At 44.6% G+C, this 21,953-nt stretch overlaps 1 protein-coding gene across 1 annotated transcript in view; it reads left to right on the top strand.

Annotated features, from left to right (window-relative positions):
* The first annotated feature begins 3,622 nt into the window (after window positions 1-3,622).
* The window catches only part of USP38 (ubiquitin specific peptidase 38), a 42,949-nt gene continuing 24,618 nt past the window's right edge, over window positions 3,623-21,953 (top strand). The window contains exons 1-4 of the mRNA XM_040418494.1: window positions 3,623-3,773; window positions 7,021-7,728; window positions 9,998-10,133; window positions 14,796-14,925. Of these exons, the coding sequence (XP_040274428.1) occupies window positions 7,047-7,728; window positions 9,998-10,133; window positions 14,796-14,925 (948 nt within the window). The 5' untranslated portion in view covers window positions 3,623-3,773; window positions 7,021-7,046. The remainder of the gene's footprint in view (window positions 3,774-7,020; window positions 7,729-9,997; window positions 10,134-14,795; window positions 14,926-21,953) is intronic.

The raw sequence follows: 21,953 nt of genomic DNA on the forward strand, positions 1-21,953 counted from the left end.
GATTTCCTGCTATCCTGCAAGGCATAAAAGCTATGGGGCCCAATGATTTCTGTGTACGCCCCTGCCTGACTGTCTGCTGAGGTGAGCGTGGCTGGACCATCCGACCGGACCGGGGTCCTGGTGGTCCGGTCCAGACCAGTCTAAGTGTCTGTGACTGTCCCTGAGTGAGTCCGGGGGCCCTAACCCGCCTGGTGGGAGCGCCGGTGGCCAGCAGCCCCAGACCAGACCAGTCAATACCCCCTCTTTTATCTCAGTCAGTACTCTCATCAGATGTGACTGCAGGCAGCACAGCAGCAGGCCAGAAGAGATCGATCAGCCAGGATTAATGTGCACAGCCTGGGTGGGAGGCCCCCCTTACCCTGGCCTTAGGCAAGTGACAAACTGCGCCCCCCCCCCCCCCCTCCTCAATCTTAGGCAAGTGACAAACTCAGCTCTGCTACATCTACAATGAGCAACTACAACAAATGTAATGCCAAACTGCAGTTCCTCTATGCGATTGTGATGCCTCAGATAGCTTCCACTGGACCCACAGCCTGTGGGTCCAGTGGAAGCTATCCAAGGCATCACATAGAGGAACTGCAGTTTGGCATTACATTTGTTGTAGTTGCTCATTGTAGATGTAGCAGAGCTGAGTTTGTCACTTGCCTAAGCGAGGCCTCCCACTGTGCACATTAATCCTGGCTGATCGATCGCTGCTGCTCTCACATCTGATGAGAGATTTCCTAAGGGGGTATTGACTGGCATTAGGGACGGGCTGGTGGATGAGGGCAGCCACCCGGTCCTGCCTATGGATCACCCAGTTTGCACTTAACTATGCCCAGGCCCCATGCCAGGGGGTCCCTGATGTATTAACTGACCAATAACATGGAGATCCCAGTGCCAGCTGCCTTGCTGGTGGACGATTGGCATATACTTATGCTGTGGGCTACAGCAGAAGTATATGCCAATCGTCCACCAGCAAGGCAGCTGGCACTGGGATCTCCATGTGTATTTCATGTTAATTTTGCAGTTGTTTGTGTAAACTGGCACTTTACAATAAATTTTGCACTGAATTTTCAGCGAAATATATATATATTTTTTTTTGGGGGGGGGGGGGGAGGGGGTTGCAGTGGATCTTGGGTAAGTTCCCACACTTTTTTCCCCAGGACTTGACCCCTGCTTCCGAGCATGGACAGCTCTCTTTAAGTCACACCACAGATTTTCAATTATATTCAGGTCTGGGGACTGAGATGGCCATTCCAGAACGTTGTACTTGTTCCTCTGCATAAATGCCTTAGTGGATTTTGAGCAGTGTTTAGGGTCGTTGTCTTGTTGAAAGATCCAGCCCCGGCGCAGCCTCAGCTTTGTCACTGATTCCTGGACATTGGTCTCCAGAATCTGCTGATACTAAGTGGAATCCATGCGTCCCTCAACTTTGACAAGATTCCCAGTCCCTGCACTGGCCACACAGCCCCACAGCATGATGGAACCACCACCATATTTTACTGTAGGTAGCAGGTGTTTTTCTTGGAATGCTGTGTTCTTTTTCCTCCATGCATAACGCCCCTTGTTATGGCCAAATAACTCAATTTTAGTTTCATCAGTCCACAGCACCTTATTCCAAAATGAAGCTGGCTTGTCCAAATGTGCTTTAGCCCACCTCACGCGGCACTTTTTGTGCTGTGGGCGGAGAAAAGGCTTCCTCTGCATCACTCTCACATACAGCATCTCCTTGTGTAAAGTGCGCCCAATGGTTGAACGATGCACAGTGACTCCATCTGCAGCAAGATGATGTTGTAGGTCTTTGGTGCTGGTCTGTGGGTTGACTCTGACTGTTCTCACTATTCGTCGCTTCTGTCTATCCGAGATTTTTCTTGGTCTGCCACTTCGAGCCTTAACTTGAACTGAGCCTGTGGTCTTCCATTTCCTCAATATGTTCCTAACTGTGGAAACAGACAGCTGAAATCTCTGAGACAGCTTTCTGTATCCTTCCCCTAAACCATGATGGTGAACAATCTTTGTCTTCAGGTCATTTGAGAGTTGTTTTGAGACCCCCGTGTTGCTACTCTTCAGAGAAAATTAAAAGAGGAGGGAAACTTACAATTGAACCCCTTAAATACTCTTTCTCATAATTGGATTCACCTGTCTATGTAGGTCAGGGGTCACTGAGCTTACCAAGCCAATTTGAGTTCCGATAATTAGTTCTAAAGGGTTTGGAATCAATAAAATGACAACAGTGCCCAAATTTATGCACCTGCCTAATTTTGTTTAAACAATTATAGCACACTTTCTGCAAATCCAATAAACTTCATTTCACTTCTCAAATATCACTGTGTGTGTCTCCTATATGATATATTTAACTGACATTTTTTATCGCAACAACCAACGATTTATACAGGAAAATCATGACGATTAACAAGGTTGCCCAAACTTTCGCATCCCACTGTAAGTGGTCTATAAGGGCAGATTGTGGTGACAAACTCCCTTTAATAGCAACATCGTTTATATATGTATTGTCATGACTTCAATAAAGTATTTATATTTTTGTACTGGTACATGGTGAGCTCCATTTTTGTAGGTTTTGTGTCCTACCTTTAGCAGGAGCTTGATCAGGATCAGCTATACCATGGCGAGCCGAATGCCCGTGAAGGTGTCTGGTTGTCATGGTAACCACCGGGACGCTGCCACAGCAGCCCGATGGGAGAGGGAGCTCCCTCTTCTAACCATTAAAGTATCGGGCCGCTGCCACAGCAGAACAGCAGCCCGATGCTTAGCCCCTCCATACAGCGGTCCCTAAGGACTGCGGCATGAAAGGGGATAAACGGCCGACATTGGTGCCAGCAAGTAGAGTGTCAACTGTGTGTTACACTGACATTCTGCTCACCACTGCCGCTTGAGGGGGTGATCTTGAACGGGGTGGGGGGGGTTTGGTTGGTGGCATAGGCGGCATTGGGCCCAATGGCTAGCCCCTTCCATACAGCGGCATGGAAGGGGTTATGTCTGCAGCTTGTTACAGCTGACAGTCTGCACCGCTCTGCCATCCTGAAGGAAGGGGTAGAGGAGAGAGACAGTGCGCGCTCCGGTGTGCACACAGGAGGCGTTACAGAAAATACGTCAGATGACGGATTCTCCGTAAACTCACAGAGAGCGGCCTGCTGTGCATAGGAAGCACAGCAGGTGGTGGACCCAAAACGAAGAGAGATAGATAAATAGAACCAATTGGAGAAATGATTTTCTCCACAAAATATATTAATTAGTGTAAAAAATATATATTTTTTTTTTTACAAAAGTGTCCATAACCTTTAACTCTGGAGGCTCTGCTCCTGGTTTTGCTCAGAAATAAACACTGATGGAAGTCACTGCCAAACACCAAGTGCAGCAGCTCTTATTCTATACTACATCATGGGAGTAAGCGCTCTACTACGTAACAAGCGTACAATGGCAGAGACGTTATCACCACACTTAATATGGCCACACAACCATCACGTCTTTCGATCACGTGACCCTTACGCCTAACCCGCAGCCCGAGTTGAGAGATGTTTATGGCAACAGTCGCAAGAGGGGCGTTCACCGATGACGTCATTGACGTGTACTCCAATCAGATAGGACATGACTACGCTCCTCCTCTTCAGCAAACCGGCCGGGAAAGAGCAATATGGCGGCGCTGTGTTTAGGAACAGTGAATAGGGGCGACCACCCGGAATAGATATCGTCTCTGCGCGACTTGTGCACGGCTGTGTGAGCCGCCGTCAGATGCTGGAGCTCCAGGCCCAGCTGTGCCGTGCCACTGACAGGTGAGAATAATGCCTGCCGCCTATTTACCCCTGCCGAGGGATTCTGCCCAGTCACGCTGAGGCTCCTGCCTGGCAGCACATAGGACCAGTGTGTACATCTCGGGATGTGTTCACACTGGCACCATGTCGTGGCAGTATGGAGGATCACATGACTGCAGTGTGAACTGAGACTTAGGAGTGAAAGGTTTGGCTGACAGCAGCATGCTAACCTCTACCCATGAGGTGTGTGACTACAACACTGCCACATATGTTGGCGCTCTATTAGTAACGCAGCGTTCGCCAGCCTTCACCTCTGTGATGTCACCGCCATAATGAATTGGATGGATTAGATATTCTGGGCCTGTGAGGGATGGTTACATGAGGCATCTTCCTGTTCAGGTTCCTTTATTTTCGGTCTAGGTGGCGTGGTGCCAGACGGGTTGTGTTATTCAGTCCCACATCACTGATGGAGTCACAGACATTGTGCAACTCATTGCACTGCTTAGATTAGAGATGTATGGTCGTGGGGCGGCATTTTCCACAGATCATGGGTCCATAATGACGCCGCGGGAACGTTCTATTTTGACCTGTGATTATGGATCCCTCACGCACGTTATAGTCAATGTGTCCATGGATACAACACGGGTGACATCTTTGGTTCACGGTTTTCCTGGATCGTTGGTAAGAGATGGTCTGGAAATCTAGCAGTGTAAGGCCGCGTGCATACAGCCGTTGTGTGGCCGTTCCGTGCATTGGGGACCACAATTGCGGTCCTCAATGCACGGGCAACATCCGTGCAGCGGGTTGGACCCATTCAACTTCAATGGGTCCGTGGTCTGTCCGCACCGCAAAAAAATTTGACCTGTCATATTTATTTGCGGTGCGGAACAACGGAAAGAAGCGCCGTGATTTTGTTTCGCATCTCTGGAATTGCGGACCCATTCAAGTGAATAGGTCCGCATCCATGATGCGTGGTGCACACAGCCGTCGGTCGTTGATTGCTGACCCGCTGTTTGTGGGCCGCCCAACGGCCGTGTGCATGAGGCCTTAGTGGAATATGGATGACACATGGAGCGAAAAAAAAACGGATACGTGAACCCAACACAGATTCTTCAGATGTCAATATAGACGTGTGAAAGAGACTTTAGTGTATTGTTGGCCCAACCCACCATGAATGGTCAGGGCTGGCCAACAATCTAATGTGTATGGGCGACCTTCCGACTGCTCCCCTGACAGATGGTGTCTCGGGGAGAGAAGGATTGGGTAACATTTTTCCTCCAATCCTTTTGTTCTACTGGGGGATAAGCCACATGATGTTCCTCTAACCTACGGTGATAGCGAGATGTGACTCTCGAGCCCCTGCACATGGTTCTCCAGCTAATACTGTTCACTAGGGCTGTCATAGCATTACTAGAACTTAGTACCAGGGCCAGAACCGTATCGTTAGCAGTTAGAGCCATATTACTAGAATGAGCAGACTCAAGGCAGAGGGTCTTGCTTTCCATTTGTAGCCCCCCAACCCCCCCCCCCCCCTTTCCTCCCTAGGTGGAGCCTGGCTGTACCTTTACCACAAGTACGAGCACCTTAGGAGTAGCTTAGGTTGAAGGGTTATCAGCTTTCATGATATTAATGATCTGTTCTCAGGATAAGTCATCAATATCACCCCCATGACCAGCTGTTTGAAGAGGAGACTGTGGTCCATGTGAGTCCTACATCCCCTTCAATGCTGTCCACACACCGCTACAGTCAAGGAGCCGCAGCGCTCTAATTGTAAAGTGGCCCCTGACTAGTAAAGGTGGGGGACATCTGATTTATATTTTCTTTTAGTCCTCTTGACTCATTCAATTGTAGTAGGGTTTTTGCAGTAGTTGGTTTCCTAGAACTTACACTGAAAATGCTTAGTTGTGTTTTTTGTTGTAATTTTGGCCTAAGGATACATTATTGAAACCACTGGCACCTATGTTTTTGGGTTGCTTTCAATAGAACTTCTTATTGACTGATTCCTGGGGTCTGTAGTAGTTTGTCCATATCCCCCTCCACACACAGTTTAGGGCCTATTTACCGGGAATGATTGGGTGCATTCAACCCCTCTATATGGAGATGAATGATCACTACTGCGATCGATCTCCCCCATTCATCCTCAGCAACACATGGCTGTTTACTATGACTGACTATGATTTTACGTGTTGCATAAACGACCGATAACCCAACATATAAATGCTTTCTTCGTTTGGCAGCACATTTACACAGGGAAATTTTTGGGAACGAGCGTTTGGAGGAATGTTCATTCCCGATCCTCAGCCCATGTAAACGTGTTCTCATCTGCATTGATTTTTTTTTTCCTTCATTCTGTCAAAGGTACAGTAAAGGGGGAAAAAACGGAACCGTTTTAAGGCCTCGTGCACACGACTGTATGTACTTTGCAGGTCCTCAAAGTGCGAATCTGCAAAATATGGATACCATCCGTGTTGTTGCCGCCGCATTTTTTGCAGGCCCATTGACTTCAAGGGGTGCATGGTCTATGTTTTGCAGACAAGTACAGGATATGTTCTATCTTTATGTGGAACGGACATACGGATGCGGAAAGCACATGGATGAATATGTCCGCAAAATGCCGACCATAGACCGATTGAAGTCGGTGGGTCTGCAAAAAAAAAATATGGACGGCACACTGACCGCATCCGTATTTTGAGGATTCACGGTTTGCGGAACACAAAACTGATAACAGTTGTGTGCATAAGGCCTAATCCTTTTTTTTTTTTTCTTTTTTTTTTCGAGGGGGGCTCTAGGCTAGGTTCACATCTCCTGTTCGACATTCCAGTAGTCTGTTGTGGCTGAGGAGCAGGATACAGGAATTAACATAGCCGGGGACACCACCAGATTCTATTATAGTCAATGGGGATCTGCTGGTTCCCGGCTTTACTGGGTACAGTAATGCTGGTGGTCGGCTCCTCTGCCAGAACTGCTGGAATGACAACGGAGATGTGAACATAACCTTGTTTTGACCGTCAGTTTCTGTCCGTTTTGTAAGGTTTTAGTTATTTTTGACAGGAGAAAATGTTCTTTCTGTACTGTTGCCATCATAGGAACATGACTCAAAGAAGTTTGCCAGTTTTATTTAACATTGAAGACCATGAATGCCAACTAGAGCAGAAGGTGTTCTGTTTGTAGTTGGAAAAGTTAACGCAGATGTGAATTAGCCTTGGCATAATCAGTCACATACTACTGCATCATTAACCATGTCTAAAAAATTTTATTTTATTTTTAGATTCAAGTCTTGCTTTTCAAGTCAAAATGGACAAAATTTTGGAAGGCTTAGTGACATCTTCTCATCCTTTAAACTTGAAGAAAGTCATTGTGAAAAAGGTTGTGGAATCTGCTGAGAACTCTGTCAATGAGGAGCAATGCAAAGCTATGTTCACCTTGACCACCCGATTGGTATTGGAGGGTGAGGACTGTTTTCAGAAGCAAGTTGGGCACCAAGTTTTGGAAGCATATGCAAGATATCACCGCGCAGAGTTTGAAAACTTTTTCAATCGAAACCTTGTCCTTAGCCTCCTACAGGAAGGCTATGGGTCTTTAGACCGAAGGGATGTAGCAATCATTGACTACATTCACAGTGGACTCAAGTTGATCATGAGTTGTCCTTCTGTTCTGGACATTTTTGCTGTCCTCCAGGTGGAGGTCCTGAGAGTAGTTTGTGAAAGACCTGAGCCATTATTGTGTGCTAGGTTGAGTGAGCTACTGAGTGACTTTGTACAATGCGTTCCAAAAGGTAAAATGTCCATCTCCTTTTGCCAGCAGCTTGTTAGGACCATTGGACATTTCCAATGTATTTCAACACTGGAGAAGGAACTACGAGAATATGTTTCTCAAGTCACCAAAGTCAGTAGCTTACTACAGAATATCTGGAAGGCCGAGCCATGCACTTTACTTCCATCCCTACAAGAAGTGTTTGCTATCATTTCTTCCACAGGTATGTCAGTATATGTCCTGTCTATATTCTCATTATGCTTAAGGAGAACCTGTCATGACTTGTTTTGTTAGAGTAAATACTCCTATGCAGTCTGTTGGGTGGGTGTCTTCACACACACACTGTCCAACGAGTAAGGCTAGTTTCACACTAGTGTTAAGTTCTTCCGGTAGTCAATGGGCTCCGGTGGGGAAAGATAGCATCCAGCTGTCTCCTGGCAGGCTGTTCCTCTGCTCGAACAGGCTGCCGGAAGAATTTACTGCTAGTGTGAAAAAAAACCTAACACCCAGTTGTCAATTTGCTCATACATTTCCAGGAGGAGAAGTTGAGAAGTCTGTAGAAGATGCTACATGGGAAATACTAGACAAGTCAGAAGAGGTGACAGGTCCTCTTGATATCATCAGCAGTGCATCTGTCCACAGATTGTGTCTGGTATTGCAGGGCAGCTAAACTGTGAATGGGGCCGATCTGTTGCACACACCCTGAGGCATCCCATTTTGTAATAAAGCAGCCATGTTTTTCTAATACTGGACACCCCCCTTTAACATGTTGACTTGTTTTGGGTTACTTTTATCAAAGTTCACAACTACCAGATGTCTTGTCGCATGAAGCCAAACCACTGGCACATATGAAAATTATGCTCGCACCATGGAAGTGTCCCTGTTAAGGCTGGTCATCAAAAGGAAGGTCCCCCTGCCCCAGGACCCCCTCCTATATACTAGTGGATAGCTGCTTCAAAGAGAGGACTACCATACCATGTATTACAGTCACCCGTTCACTGGAAATTAGTAGCCGAGAGTCGGCAGCAGGGCTGTCTTCATGTTGCTCACTGGTCCTCTTGGGCATATCTAGTGATGTTTTAGTACACCTCCTTTCTGTGTGGTGACAGGTTGGGCCTCATACGTCAGAACTGTCTATGAGAGTTTTTGTTGCTTTTAGCAACCTCTTAGTTTTCAATTCATCTTTCATTCTGAACTTCATTGGGAAAAAGAGATATAGACGGAGATTATCCATCCTCGTACTCCAGAAAGCTGTGGTTATAATGTCTCTAACTAATGTATTGTGATTTTTCCATATTGCCTCTTTTGCTGGCTTGATTTATTTTCCCATCACATTATGCACTGCTCGTTTTCAGGGGTTACGACCACCCTGCAATCCAGCAGTGGTGGCCGTGCTTGCACAGTATAGGAAAAACTCTATGCACATTGGTGTATAAGCTACAAACTAAACCAGTGATTCTCAACCCAATGATCTGGGTTAATGAGGCTCCAATGAACATGTTAGCGAACACTGGACTGAGCCCTGAAAATCTGAAACGTGCCAAATGATGATGGTTCATACACGACTTAAGCATTTGCGCCATTTAGGTATAGCCAGTTAGGGTACCTTAACACTTGCGGCAGGGGATTCCGGCAGGCAGTTCCGTTGCCGGAACTGCCTGCTGGATCCGGCAATCCGGACGCCAACTGATGGCATTTGTCGTCCGGAAAAACGGACTCGGCATTAATTTCTTTTGCATTTTTAAAGGTCTGCGCATGCGCAGACCGGAAAGCCGGATCTGTTTTGCCAGATCACTTAATGCTGGATGCGGTACTAATACACTTCAATGTAAATTAATGCCGGATCCGGCATTCCGGCAAGTGTTCAGTATTTTTGGCCAGAGAGAAAACTGCAGCATGCTGCGGTATTTTCTCCATCCAAAAAACGTAAGAGGGACTGAACTTATGCATACTGAACGAATCGTTCTCCATTCAGAATGCATTAGGATAAAACTGATCAGTTTTTTTCTGGTATTGAGCTCCTGTGACCAAACTCAATACCGGAAAACAAAAATGCTAGTGTGAAAGTACCCTTAAAAAAAAAAAAAAGTACCTTGGTTATTTCACACTTCTTGCCAACTTTTATTAAAATTGTTTTGTGAAGATGTAAAGAACCTCAAGTTCACTTTTGATCTTTCTACAACTTATAAACCTTAAACAAAATGACTTGGTTTTTACGCTTTACATTTCTACTTGACTTCCAATTTCCAGTGCAGTTCATATTCTCATATGTCCATGATAATAAATGTGCCATGTCATCCCACCGTGCTATCGGGGCACGATCACTGTGATGGAGACGCCTGGATCATGTCTGCGCCGCTTGTGCTGTAGACTGGTTGTCTGTTGAGAACACAGGTTATGTACATTGTGTGTCTTTTGCTTGTATTTTGCTGTGTTTGCATTACAAATGCTGTTACCTAATGTGTTTGTATTTGGGTACCTTTTCATTTCAGATGCTTCCTTTGAACCATCTGTTGCCTTGGCCAGCCTGGTACAGCATATTCCATTACAGATGATTACTGTCCTCATCAGAAGTTTGACCACAGATCCTAATGTAAAGGATGCAAGCATGACTCAAGCTCTCTGCAGGTACAGCACAGTCATCGCCCTCTTATACGATTGACTACAGTCCATGAAAGGGGTCGTCTGAGTGTTTAATATTGATGACCTATTTTCAGTATCTGGTCAACGGGGGTCTAACTCCTGGCACCCTCGCAATGCACCACAGCCTCTTCCTAGGCCAGTACTATCACATTCATGGGTCACATGGCATTGGCGCAGTTCAGTCCTTTTCAAGTGAATAGGGCTGAGCGGCAATACCAAGCACAGCGCTGTACAATGTACGGTGCGATGCTTGGTAAACTGCGAGGAGGTCACAGGAACTCTACGGCCTCTTCAAACAGGTGATCGGTGCGGAACCGGGTTTTGAATCTCCACCGATCAGATACTGATGACCTATCCTGAGTATTAAACACTAGGAAAACCCCTTTAATTCATTATGGCACAACTAAAATACATTAGTATATTTTGTAATTAGGTGATATAAAGCCGGGAAATACCCAAGGTCATTTTTCCCCCCAGTCCAACGAGGGTTCTGAGATATGGCCCTTTAGTAAATCTTCAGATTTACGTTTAGTAACCAAAGTCTAAGCAGTGCCAGAGACGTTTGAACGCTTAATTGAGGTCTAAGGTAATGAATGAGATATTTTCACACACATCAGATCTGAAATTGCAAGCCAGAACCTGGAGTGAGTCTTAAAACATGGAAGACATGCAGATCGGTCCATTATAGCTGCTTTTGTGTGCAGGTTCCTGTCCTAGTTTTGGCTTACAATACAATACTGAAGCAAAATGTCGACCAAACTAAGTACCATGTGAATAAGGATTTAGCCTTCACCGATCAGCGCACAAGCTCGGCTTTTCCAGGCATGTTATCCTAGCTTTGTGTTTAGGAATACACCAGCTGCCCAACACACAAAGGGGGTCATGCGTAAAATGTGTGAGTGGTGGGAAATGTCGTGATAAAGTCCTTCAAGAAAACCAGTCACACTGTGTGTCCAGTTTGGAGGCAACAACAAACAGATATTTCGTTTTATGGGAAAGGATTCAGTATAACCTGTAAAGTGTGGCCATTTTAAGGCTGGGGACACTGTTGGGGTATTTTTTATTTTTATTATTATTGCATTCTAATTATTTTTAACTAAAAATCATTTTTTACATTCTGTCTTTATTTAAAAAATAATAATTCTGTAGTTTGTCCTCTAGTCTACAGCCTTCCGTTTCACTCCATCTACAGAGTGTTCCTTCTCCTCTTTTGTAAGTCCGGCAGACTTGATCTCTATCCCTTTATCTAAACTTTACAGCTCATAATCACCCATTAAAATGCGGTTATCCGGGCTACTGATATTGATACTCGATCTATCTTATGGATAGGTTATCAGATCGACGGGTGTCCAACTCCTAACATCCCCACCAATCAACAGTTTAAAGGGGCTGTGGCACTTGTGTGAGCGCTGTGTCCACTTGAGTATTGACCAGTAAGATTTACTATTAAAGGGGTTGTCCGGGTTCAGAGCTGAACCCAGACATACCTCCATTTTCACCCCGGCAGCCCCCCTGACATGAGCATCGGAGCAGTTCATGCTCCGATGCTCTCCTTTGCCCTGCGCTAAATTGCGCAGGGCAAAGGCATTTTTAGGAGTTCCGGTGACGTACCGGGGCTCTTCATGGGGCTGACAGGAACCCCGGTGACGTCACCGGCACTGATGGGCGGGATTTAGCTCTGCCCTAGCCAGTAAAACGGCTAGGGCAGAGCTAAAGCCCGCCCCTCAGAGCCGGTGACGTCACTGAACACACTGCCGGGCGGAAGTTACCGCCCGGCAGTGTGTTATTGAAAACAAAAGAGCCCGTGCCCTGCAAGGTTTAGCGCAGGGCACGGGAGCGCATCGGAGCATGAGATGCTCGGATGCTAGGCTGAGGGATGCTGCCGGGGTGAAAATAAGGGTATGTCCGGGTTCAGCTCTAAACCCGGACAACCCCTTTAAGGTCTGTCATCAATATCTGTAGCCTGGACAACCCCTTTAATTGGAAGTCGTATCAGTTTGATGAAAAATTTTCTTGAATATTTTAGCAATTAAAGGGAGTCTGTCACCAGCATTTCACTTTTTTAACCCTTCCCACAGCTCCCTAGCATGCTTACAGTTACTAAAAACATTACCTCTGGCATCAATCCTGGACTTATAGAACCCTCCAAAACGATCTTTATAAGATATGCAAATGAGGGCTCGCAAGTGCCCAGGGGCGGCGTTACTCTCTTAGGTGCCCTGCTTGCTCAGCCTTTTCATTGCGTGCCCCTTCCTACCCTCCGCCCGCCCATCCTTTCCCTCTGACCGACTATCTACCAACTTATTTCGCCGATATCCCGCGCCTGCGCACTCATTCCTTTGGCCGGCGCATGTGCACTGCGATGCCCATTCCTTGTACGGCATCACAGTAATTAATGCGCATGCGCCGATGGACCGCCTCCTTTGTTGTGTTTTCGCGTAGTTAGCCGGCGCATGCGCAATACTTACTGTGATGCCGTACAAGGAATGGGCATCGCAGTGCTCATGCGCCGGCCAAAGGAATGAGTGCACAGGTGCGGGATATTGGCAGAATAACAAGTTGGTAGATAGGAGGTCAGAGGGAAAGGATGGGCGGGCGGAGGGTAGGAAAGGGCGGGGGGACGCAATGAAAAGGCTGAGCAAGCAGGGCACCTAAGAGAGTAACGCCGCCCTGGGCACTTGCGAGCCCTCATTTGCATATCTTATAAAGATCGTTTTTGAGGGTTCTATAAGTCCAGGATTGATGCCAGAGGTAAAGTTTTTATTAACTGTAAGCATGCTAGGGAGCTGTGGGAAGGGTTAAAAAAGTGAAATGCTGGTGACAGACTCCCTTTAAGCATGAATTACTAAATTAGCAGTTTTTTCTGAACCTTTTCCAGAAAACGATTTACCTGTCTGCTGTATAACATGCTGCCTGAGGTCTGCACTACTTTTTCAGTTTGACCGATTCCCTTTTAAAGGAAATCTGTCGGCTCCAAAACACCCCCTAAACTGGAGTAATTGGTGTGTAGTGTCAATGACGCGGAGTTCGATTATGTCCTCTTTATCTTCTTACTCGCTGGTATTCGGACACTGCGTGCACTGAGGGGGTCTCCCATGCTGACGCACATAATGCAGGACTCGAGCAGGAGTCCTCTCAATGCATTTTACTGCTGGTTTGTCGGAGCACAGTGTTGGAACGCAAGTGAGTATGAAGATAAATAATGACCTATTCAGACTCAATGACCTTTACACAATATAGTGCTTATGCTATTTGGGGGGGTCTTGGTGTTATCTATAAATCTCTTTAACATTAAAGTGATTTTGAGACAATCTGTGTATTTTAATGCCAGAGTTGCAAAAGGAATTTGAGAGATTTGAACTTCATTATTAAAAAAATAAAGCTAAAGTTGTGTCTTTAATGAAATTGTAAGAAATATCCATATTTGATTGCTCAGTCACAACATTATTTCAATTCCCACGTTAGGCTATTATCAGCTGGACCCACCATTTTTGGTAGGACCAGCCAACAGTCTAATGTGTATGGGGCCTCTGTCTCTCCCCCACCGATGTCTGGTGAGCAGAGGATATGGTGCTTTGAAATTCAACACTCAATCCTTTTTATTTTCCCAGGAGATAAGCCACCTCCAGAGGTTTCTGGCAGCGGGTATTCCCTATCTCCCCATTCTCATTTACTTTGGTAGTCTAAGGTTGACATCTACGGCACAGAAATCTAGCAGGCTGTTCTGGAGTTCTCTGGATCCAGCATTACTGGATAGTGCCACCTGCCCACCAAACCCCATTGATTATAATGGGATCCAATAGAGATCTGGCGCCTCCCCGGGAAAAATATGATGGGATTCAGCCGGAAAAAAATCGTTGCACTTAACGTTTTTTTGGTCTGGTCAGTTCCCAACATTCTCTGCCATAACAGCTCTAGACCAGTGATGGGGAACTTTTTAGAGACCAAGTGCCCAAACTGCAACCCCAAACCCACTTATTTATTGCAAAGTGCCAACACGGCAATTTAACCTGAATACTACAGTCCAATACAGTATATCTTCCATGTACTTTATCACTTAGCTATAACAGCCTGCCTACATTCAGTGCGCTGTACATAGTGCGCCCTGCGCTGCTCAAGGACAGGAAAAGTCTATATACACCATAGAATTTTTCCAGTGTGCGGGTGCCCACAGAGAGGGCTCTGAGTGCCGCCTGTGGCACCCGTGCTATAGGTTCGCCACCACTGCTCTAGACTCGGGGCAGAAAATGTACGTTTTGCCTACAGTGCTTCACTGTAACAAACCCTCAGAGAAGGAGGTATATATTTGTGTAGTGTGTTCACCGCACATATACATTTTTAAAAATTCTTTTAACTTATTTTATTTAGTTTTGATGTATCAGTAATCTCATTAGTATTGGTTCATTGCCACCTATTTTATCTAAACATTCAGTGACCACTTTTGTCCCTGGGTTCAAAGCCACTTGAGGCTTCTTTGCTTTAAAACGAATCGGTTCTTGGCTGGGCTCTCATTGTGCAGAACCGTGTTTACTTCCCCAGCCCGCCCCATTAGTACATCTATCATTAGACAAATCCTCTAATTAGAGTTATTGAATCTCTTGTGGCGAGAAGTTCAGTATTGAGCACATGCTGTCCCCTCTCTTTCAGGATGATTGACTGGCTTTCCTGGCCTCTAGCACAGCATGTGGAGACATGGGTGATCGCTCTGCTGAAGGGACTGGCTGCCGTCCAGAAATTTACTATTCTCATCGATGTCACATTGCACAAAATTGAATTGGTATGTAAACGAGTACATCTGTTTAATTTCAGCTTTTACATTTTAAGATTGAAATCTGTTTCATAAAATACAGACAGCAGTGCTGAGAAAGACGTGTATACAGAGTTTTATACAGGAAGGTCCGCCATATGTGACAAATGGCATTTATCATGTAGGGAAAGTTAACCCTTAGGATACTGGAGATTTTTTGGGGGTTTTTTTCTTCTCGTTTTTGTGTTTTCATTTTTCTCCCCTGTCTTTCTTGGAGTCATAACTTTTTTTAAAATTTTTCCGTTCACATATCCATATGAGGGTTTGTTTTTTTGCATGACAAATTTTCCTTTCAAATGCCTCCATTTAATATGGCATATAATGTAGTGGGAAGCCGGGAAAAAAGTTCCAGATGGGGTGGAATTGGAAAACAAACGCAATTCCTCCACAGTTTTACGGGTTTTGTCCCTACGGCGTTCCCTGTGTGGCCAAACAGACCCGTGCCCTTCATTCTCTGGGTCTGTATGATTACAACAATACCATATATATAATTAGTAGAAAAGACCGGCACTCGCTGTAGATGAATCTTTGTATTTATTCAGTCACATATCCTGTATATGTCACTGTATATGTGACTGAATAAATACAAAGATTCATCTACAGCGAGTGCCGGTCTTTTTATTTATTTATATATATATATATATATATATATATATAATGTGTGTTTTCTATATTTAAATACTGAAAACATAAATTAAAACTGAAATAATAATTTATTTTTTTATTTTTTTTCATTCCCATAATTATTTTTTATAGTTATGTCTACTGAGCTGTGTGGGAGCTTAATTTTTGACGGGACGATCTGTAGTTTTTATTGATACCACTTTGGAGTATGTGTCTTTTTGATCACATTTTATTAAATTTTTTACGGTAAGAGTAGCAATGAAAAAAATGGCAAATCAGACATTTTGATACTTTTTTCCATTACGCTAATTGCCTCATTGGGAAAATATTTTTATATTTTAATAGTATGGGTGTTTTCAGACACGGTGATCCCCATGATGATTATATATTTATTATTTATGTATTTTTGTATTCTAAGGAAAGGGGGGTGATTTAAATTTTCATATATTTTATTTTGTAGCCCCTCTAGGATGCTACAATGTTCACTAGTTTTTGTTTTTTTTAAGATTGTTAATATACTCCTTTTAGGAGTATAGTAAAATCTCTAATTGCTAATCTCCAATGTTAGCAGGCTGGCCAACATAGGAACAGCAGCTCTAATATGCTGGGTGTCTTCAGAAAGACTCAGTGTATTAGAATTAATGACTGGCATCCCTGATTGCTGCATGGGTACACCCGACCCACCACACACCACCTTTTTATGCCAATATGAATAGCATGCTGTGCTATCAACAAGCGTTGCATAAATCAATGATACCAGGAAATACAAGAAACTTTGTAATATATTTTTTTAGATCGTAAATGTTTTTGTCTGCACATATCAGCGACTTCTTCTACAACCCCCGACCCACCACACACCCGCCTGCTGAACTGATCAGTCACCATCTATTCACTACTAAAATCCATTGAGATAGCCGAGGTGGAATATCAGCTCATTAACGGGAGATCTTCGCTCTGTCTGCAATGTATGGGAGGCATCACAGCAGCTAGTCTGCACTTACTAGGTCAGGGAAAACTGACAGTTAGGGTGCTTTTACACATAGGTTTTTGGTGGTGTTTTTCAGCACTTTTGAGCTTTTAGTCACATTTTTCTAGCATTTTTTTTACTGCAAACACCTGATCCAGATTTTTGCTGGAGGTCTATAGAAGATAAGTGGCATTTTTATTTTTCTAAAGGAGAAAAATGGCAATCATAAAAACGCTAGTGGTGAGCTACACTGTCCGCAAAAATCGTCCAACAAATACCACAGCATAAATGCAGGTGCAAAAGAAACCTCCAAGCGCTTATTTGTTTCGGAGTTAAAAACGCCACAGCCAAATGATCAGATATGGAGCCTACAGAGAGGAAAATTGGTGAAAAATGCCATATACAAGCCAAAATAGTGCAATGAACACACACAACTGCTTATAGCAACCTGAAATGACATGTACACTTTAACCACTTTCAGACCGGGCTGTTTTAGGTGTAGAAAAAGGTCTAAATGTAACACAGTGAGGAAGCCGTCTTACATTTAGAACTGCCGCTGTAGGGGGCATGACCTGGTCGGGCATGTGAGAGGACGCTCCCGTCCTGCCTTCTGTAAATCATCCTCCATCCTCCTGCAGCGCTCGCTGACAGTTCTAAGGGCCTCTGGAAGACTGAAAAGTCACCGAATCCCAAGATATCCCTAGGAAGAATTGCTAGTTTAACATGGACATCACTGAGGGCAATTTTCTAAAACGTAACTTTAAGGCTAGGTCTACACGACGACATTTGTCGCGCGACAATAAGTTGCACGACAGATAGGGCACAACTACACTGCAACATTTTGTTGCACCAATGTCGCGCGACAATTTTTTTAATAGCAGTCTATGGTGTCGCACTGCAACATGCTGCGACACAACAGTTGCAGAAAAATCCATCTCGAATGGATTTTCTGTGACTGTTGTGTCGCTGTCGCAGCATGTTGCATGTTGCAGTGCGACACCATAGACTGCCATTATAAAAATTGTCGCGCGACATTGGTGCAACAAAATGTTGCGCTACAAATATTGCAGTGTAGTTGTGCCCTATTTGTAGCGCAACATTTTGTTGCACCAATGTCGCGCGACATGGTACGTCACCTGATCTTTTACCATGGTGATTCACCATGGTAAAAGATCATGTGACGTACCATGTGATGACTGGAGTGACGTCATCCCAGGTCCTTGAACTATAGTTAATGCTCACCACAGGTCCTATACAGTAAAAGAGACAGACGGAGATGCCGGCTACGCGAGCAAGTGGATTAAGGTGAGTTAAATGATTTATTTATTTTTTAACCCCTCCGGTGCTGTTTTACTATGCATTCTGTATTCAGAATGCTATTATTTTCCCTTATAACCATGTTATAAGGGAAAATAATAATGATCGGGTCTCCATCCCGATCATCTCCTAGCAACCGTGCGTGAAAATCACACCGCATCCGCACTTGCTTTCGGATGCTTGCGATTTTCACGCAACCCCATTCATTTCTATGGGGCCTGCGTTACGTGAAAAACGCACAAAGAGGAGCATGCTGCGATTTTCACGCAACGCAAAAGTGATGCGTGAAAATCACCGCTCGTGTGCACAGCCCCATAGAAATGAATGGGTCGGTATTCAGTGCGGGTGCAATGCGTTCACCTCCCGCATCGCATCCGCGCGGAATACTCGCTCGTGTGAAAGGGGGCCTAACTTAGAAAAATTTCTAAGTGTGAAAGTAGCCTGAACGGATCCGTCCAGACTTTACATTGAAAGTCAATGGGGGGCGGATCCGTTTGAAGATTGAGCCATATAGTGTCATCTTCAAACGGATCCGTCCCCATTGACTTACATTGTATGTCTGGACGGATCCACTTGCCTCCGCACGGCCAGGCGGACACCCGAACGCTGCAAGCAGCGTTCAGGTGTCCGCTCGCTGAGCGGAGCGGAGGCTGAACGCTGGCAGACTGATACATTCTCAGCGGATCCGCCTCCACTGAGAATGTATTACGTTCGGGGCTGCTTGTGAGCCCCTTCAAACGGAGCTCACGAGCGGACACCCGAACGCAGGTGTGAAAGTAGCCTTAAACTGTTATTGTTGATTGCATATTTTAGAAGTATAAGCTTTAAACATGCATAATGGAGTCTCCTGCCTTGAAATAAAATTGAAGATTTTCCTAGCTTTCAGTGAAGGAAAATATAGATTTTATGAAAGACAGGAGACGAACATTATGCTAATAAATCTTTCTTTTACTCCCAGCAGCAGAATAGTTAAACGTGTTACAGAAAAAAGAAATTTACATAAATATGCAAACAAGATGTAGTCAGTAGCCAATAGCAAGGTATCTCAAGTGATAAATGGCCTCTGCAATCATGTAACTCCCTTCTTTCTGGAGACAAATAAAGTAGATCCAAAATGAATTGAAGGTAACCAAGGAATGAACTCAATGAAGATGAATTTTCAGAACTTGAAGATGAAATTGGAAACTCCTCCAAACACATATGGAAGTATATTAGACTGAAAGAGAATAAGCAATACATGGGTGGGTTATTAGGGAGGGATAATGTTCGTCTTTCATAAAATCTATATTTTCCTTTACTGAAAGCTAGGAAAATCTTCAATTTTATTTCAAGGCAGGAGACTCCATTATACTTCTAAAATATGCAATCAACAATAAAGGTTTAAATAAGACAACATAAGACTAGTATCAGTCAAATGACACCATGGACACATGAGGGTTGGGGCGGAAATAAAAGGTTCTGAAGATAGATTCAGAAGCCCCAGTTGGCTGCCTTCAGAATATCAGTAAGAGAGCCTTCTGCCTGCCTGACTTTAGTGGACATAGTGCCCCTGGTGGAGTGGGCTTTAAAGATGGAAGTATCAATCCCAGCTAGGTACATAGTCTGAGATATCCATCGGGATAAAGTAGAAGCAGAAACCGGAGCATGGGGCTTTCAGTAGGAAATAAGGAGTTGTGAGCATGAAGGATTTCTAAGAGGAAGAGATCTCTCTTCGTAGGATTGTAAGCAGCGGACTACACACAATTTCTCTTGTTGGGGAAACATCCAGTAGAACACTGAAGAAATATTGGTCTTAGTTCGACGGACGATATAGAACTTTACTCCCTGAGATAAGTATTGTCTGTGAGCAATATCTAGGGCATGAACATCTGAAACTTGCTTAAGAGAAATTAGACATAGAAGCATAGCAAGTTTGAATGACAAAAATTTTAGGGATAGAGAATCATTATTCTCTCAGGAATTAAATAGATTTAGCATAAGACTGACATCCCATGTGGATTGATATCTAGAAAAAGGTCTACGGAATCTAATTCCTTTCATCAGTTTACAGACCAAGGGGTGTTTGCCCACAGGTAAAGATTAAATGGGAGAATGATAGAAAGAGATAACCGATCGATAGACGTTAATTGTTCGGTAGGCTTTCCCTGCTTCAAAAGAAGCGGAAAGAAAATTTAATATTTGGTTTAGAGGTGCATGTATGGGATCCAGATCCCGTTGATTGCACCAATCAGACCAAATTTTCCAGGCTGATCCGTAAGAAGATCGGGTACTTTGAGCCCAGGCGTCAGAGAGGATGCTCTGAGTAACGTGTGAAAAATCTAAGTTTGTTGGCCCGAGATGAGCCAGGCTACAAGAGACAAGGTATCTGCTAGAATCAGGGGGTGTGGATTCCCAAAGGGGTCCATGAGAATGGAAGGATGCGGGGAAAGTCTACCACCATCTCCAAGATCTGGGGAAACCAGGTCTGGGTCGGCCATAAAGGAGTGATCAACATCAGGGTTGCCTTTTGAATTTTTGTCAGAAGAATGACTCGCAGGATTAGGGCAAATGGAGGGAATGCATACAGAGTCCCCGAGGGCCAAATTTGGAGTAGAGCATCGGTGCCTATAGCTTCTGGATCTGGGCGCCAGCTGAAGAATTGACTGAGTTGCCGATTTAGACGGGACGCAAAAAGGTCCATCTTAAAAGGACACCAAAGAGATTGAAGATGTTTAAGGAGAGGATCCAGTCTCCAGTCGCTGTTGTCGACCAGGAAGCCGGAATTCCAGTCTGCAATAGAATTGGAAAGGCCCGGAAGATATTCTGCCTTGAGAATTTTATGTTCTTGTCTAGGCAAAAGTGCCAGAATGTTGGCAAGTGGCAATGTTGGCCAGACACTCTGATCTGGCGATTGACATATTGCACTGCTGAGATGTTGTCCATCCTCAGGAGAATGCAACAATGTGACTTGTCCCTCCTGAAACTCTTGAGGGCAAAGGATCCGACCAGAAGTTCGAGACAACCAGTGGAAAGGGAGCCGCAAGGAGCCCCCCCAGCCCTGGTGGCTGGCGTATGACTATTATCATGTCCGGGATTGAATTGAAGATAGCCTTCCCATTCCAGGCCTGGATATGTTGTAACCACCACAGAAGTTCTTCCTTGGTGTCTGGGATTAAGGTTATCTCGTCCGAATACATTAAACTTTCTTGTAAGTGGCGAGTCTTCAGACGTTGAAGAGCCCTGTAGTGTAGTGGTGCAGGAAATATGGCTTGGATTGAAGCTGACAACAGGCTCACTACCCGAGCAATAGCTCGCAGAGATACTAGTTTCTTGTTGAGTAGAGATCAGATTTCTCTCTGGATGATCTTCAACTTCCTGGATGGAAGGCTTAGGATAGCTGATCGAGTGTCGATCAGGAAACCCAAAAATTCTATCTCTTTTGAGGGATTCAAAATTTATTTTTCGTGCTTTTATAAGAAAACCCAGGTTCGTCAAGAGAGAGAGTCCATTGAACATGGAGTAGAATTAATGACCGAGAGAGCCATGATGAGAATGTCATCTAGGTAAATAATTAGACGAACACCTCAAGATCTAAGCATGGCGACCACTGGTTTTAATAGCTTTGTAAAGCACCAGGGGGCAGGAGAGAGACCAAATGGTAGACTTGAGAATTGGAATTTCTGACCTTCCCATATGAATTAGAGGTAAGGCTGGGATAGAGTGCGCATAGGCACCGTGAGGTAAGCATCTTTCAGGTCTACCTTGGCAAGCCAATCGTGTTGTATTAGGTCTCTCAATAGATGAATGCCCTCCATTTTGAAGTGGTGGTAGAAAACATAATCGTTGAGAGTTTTTAGGTTGATGACTGGTCTGTGATCGGCGTCCCTTTTTGATCAGAAAAATGTTGCTCAGATAACCCTGGGATTGCCAAGGGATTTGTGTAATTGTGTCTTTGGAACTCAGTTCCTTTATTTTCTATCTTACTAGATCTCTGTCTATTTTTGAGAAAAATATAGGATCGGGTCTCCGAGTTTGTACTGGTGGACATATGAATTCTATTTGATAACCCACCACAGTGTTTAGAATCCACGAGTCTGTGGTTATTGTAGCC

Source organism: Bufo bufo, chromosome 2, assembly GCF_905171765.1.
Source record: "Bufo bufo chromosome 2, aBufBuf1.1, whole genome shotgun sequence".
NCBI lineage: Eukaryota > Metazoa > Chordata > Amphibia > Anura > Bufonidae > Bufo > Bufo bufo.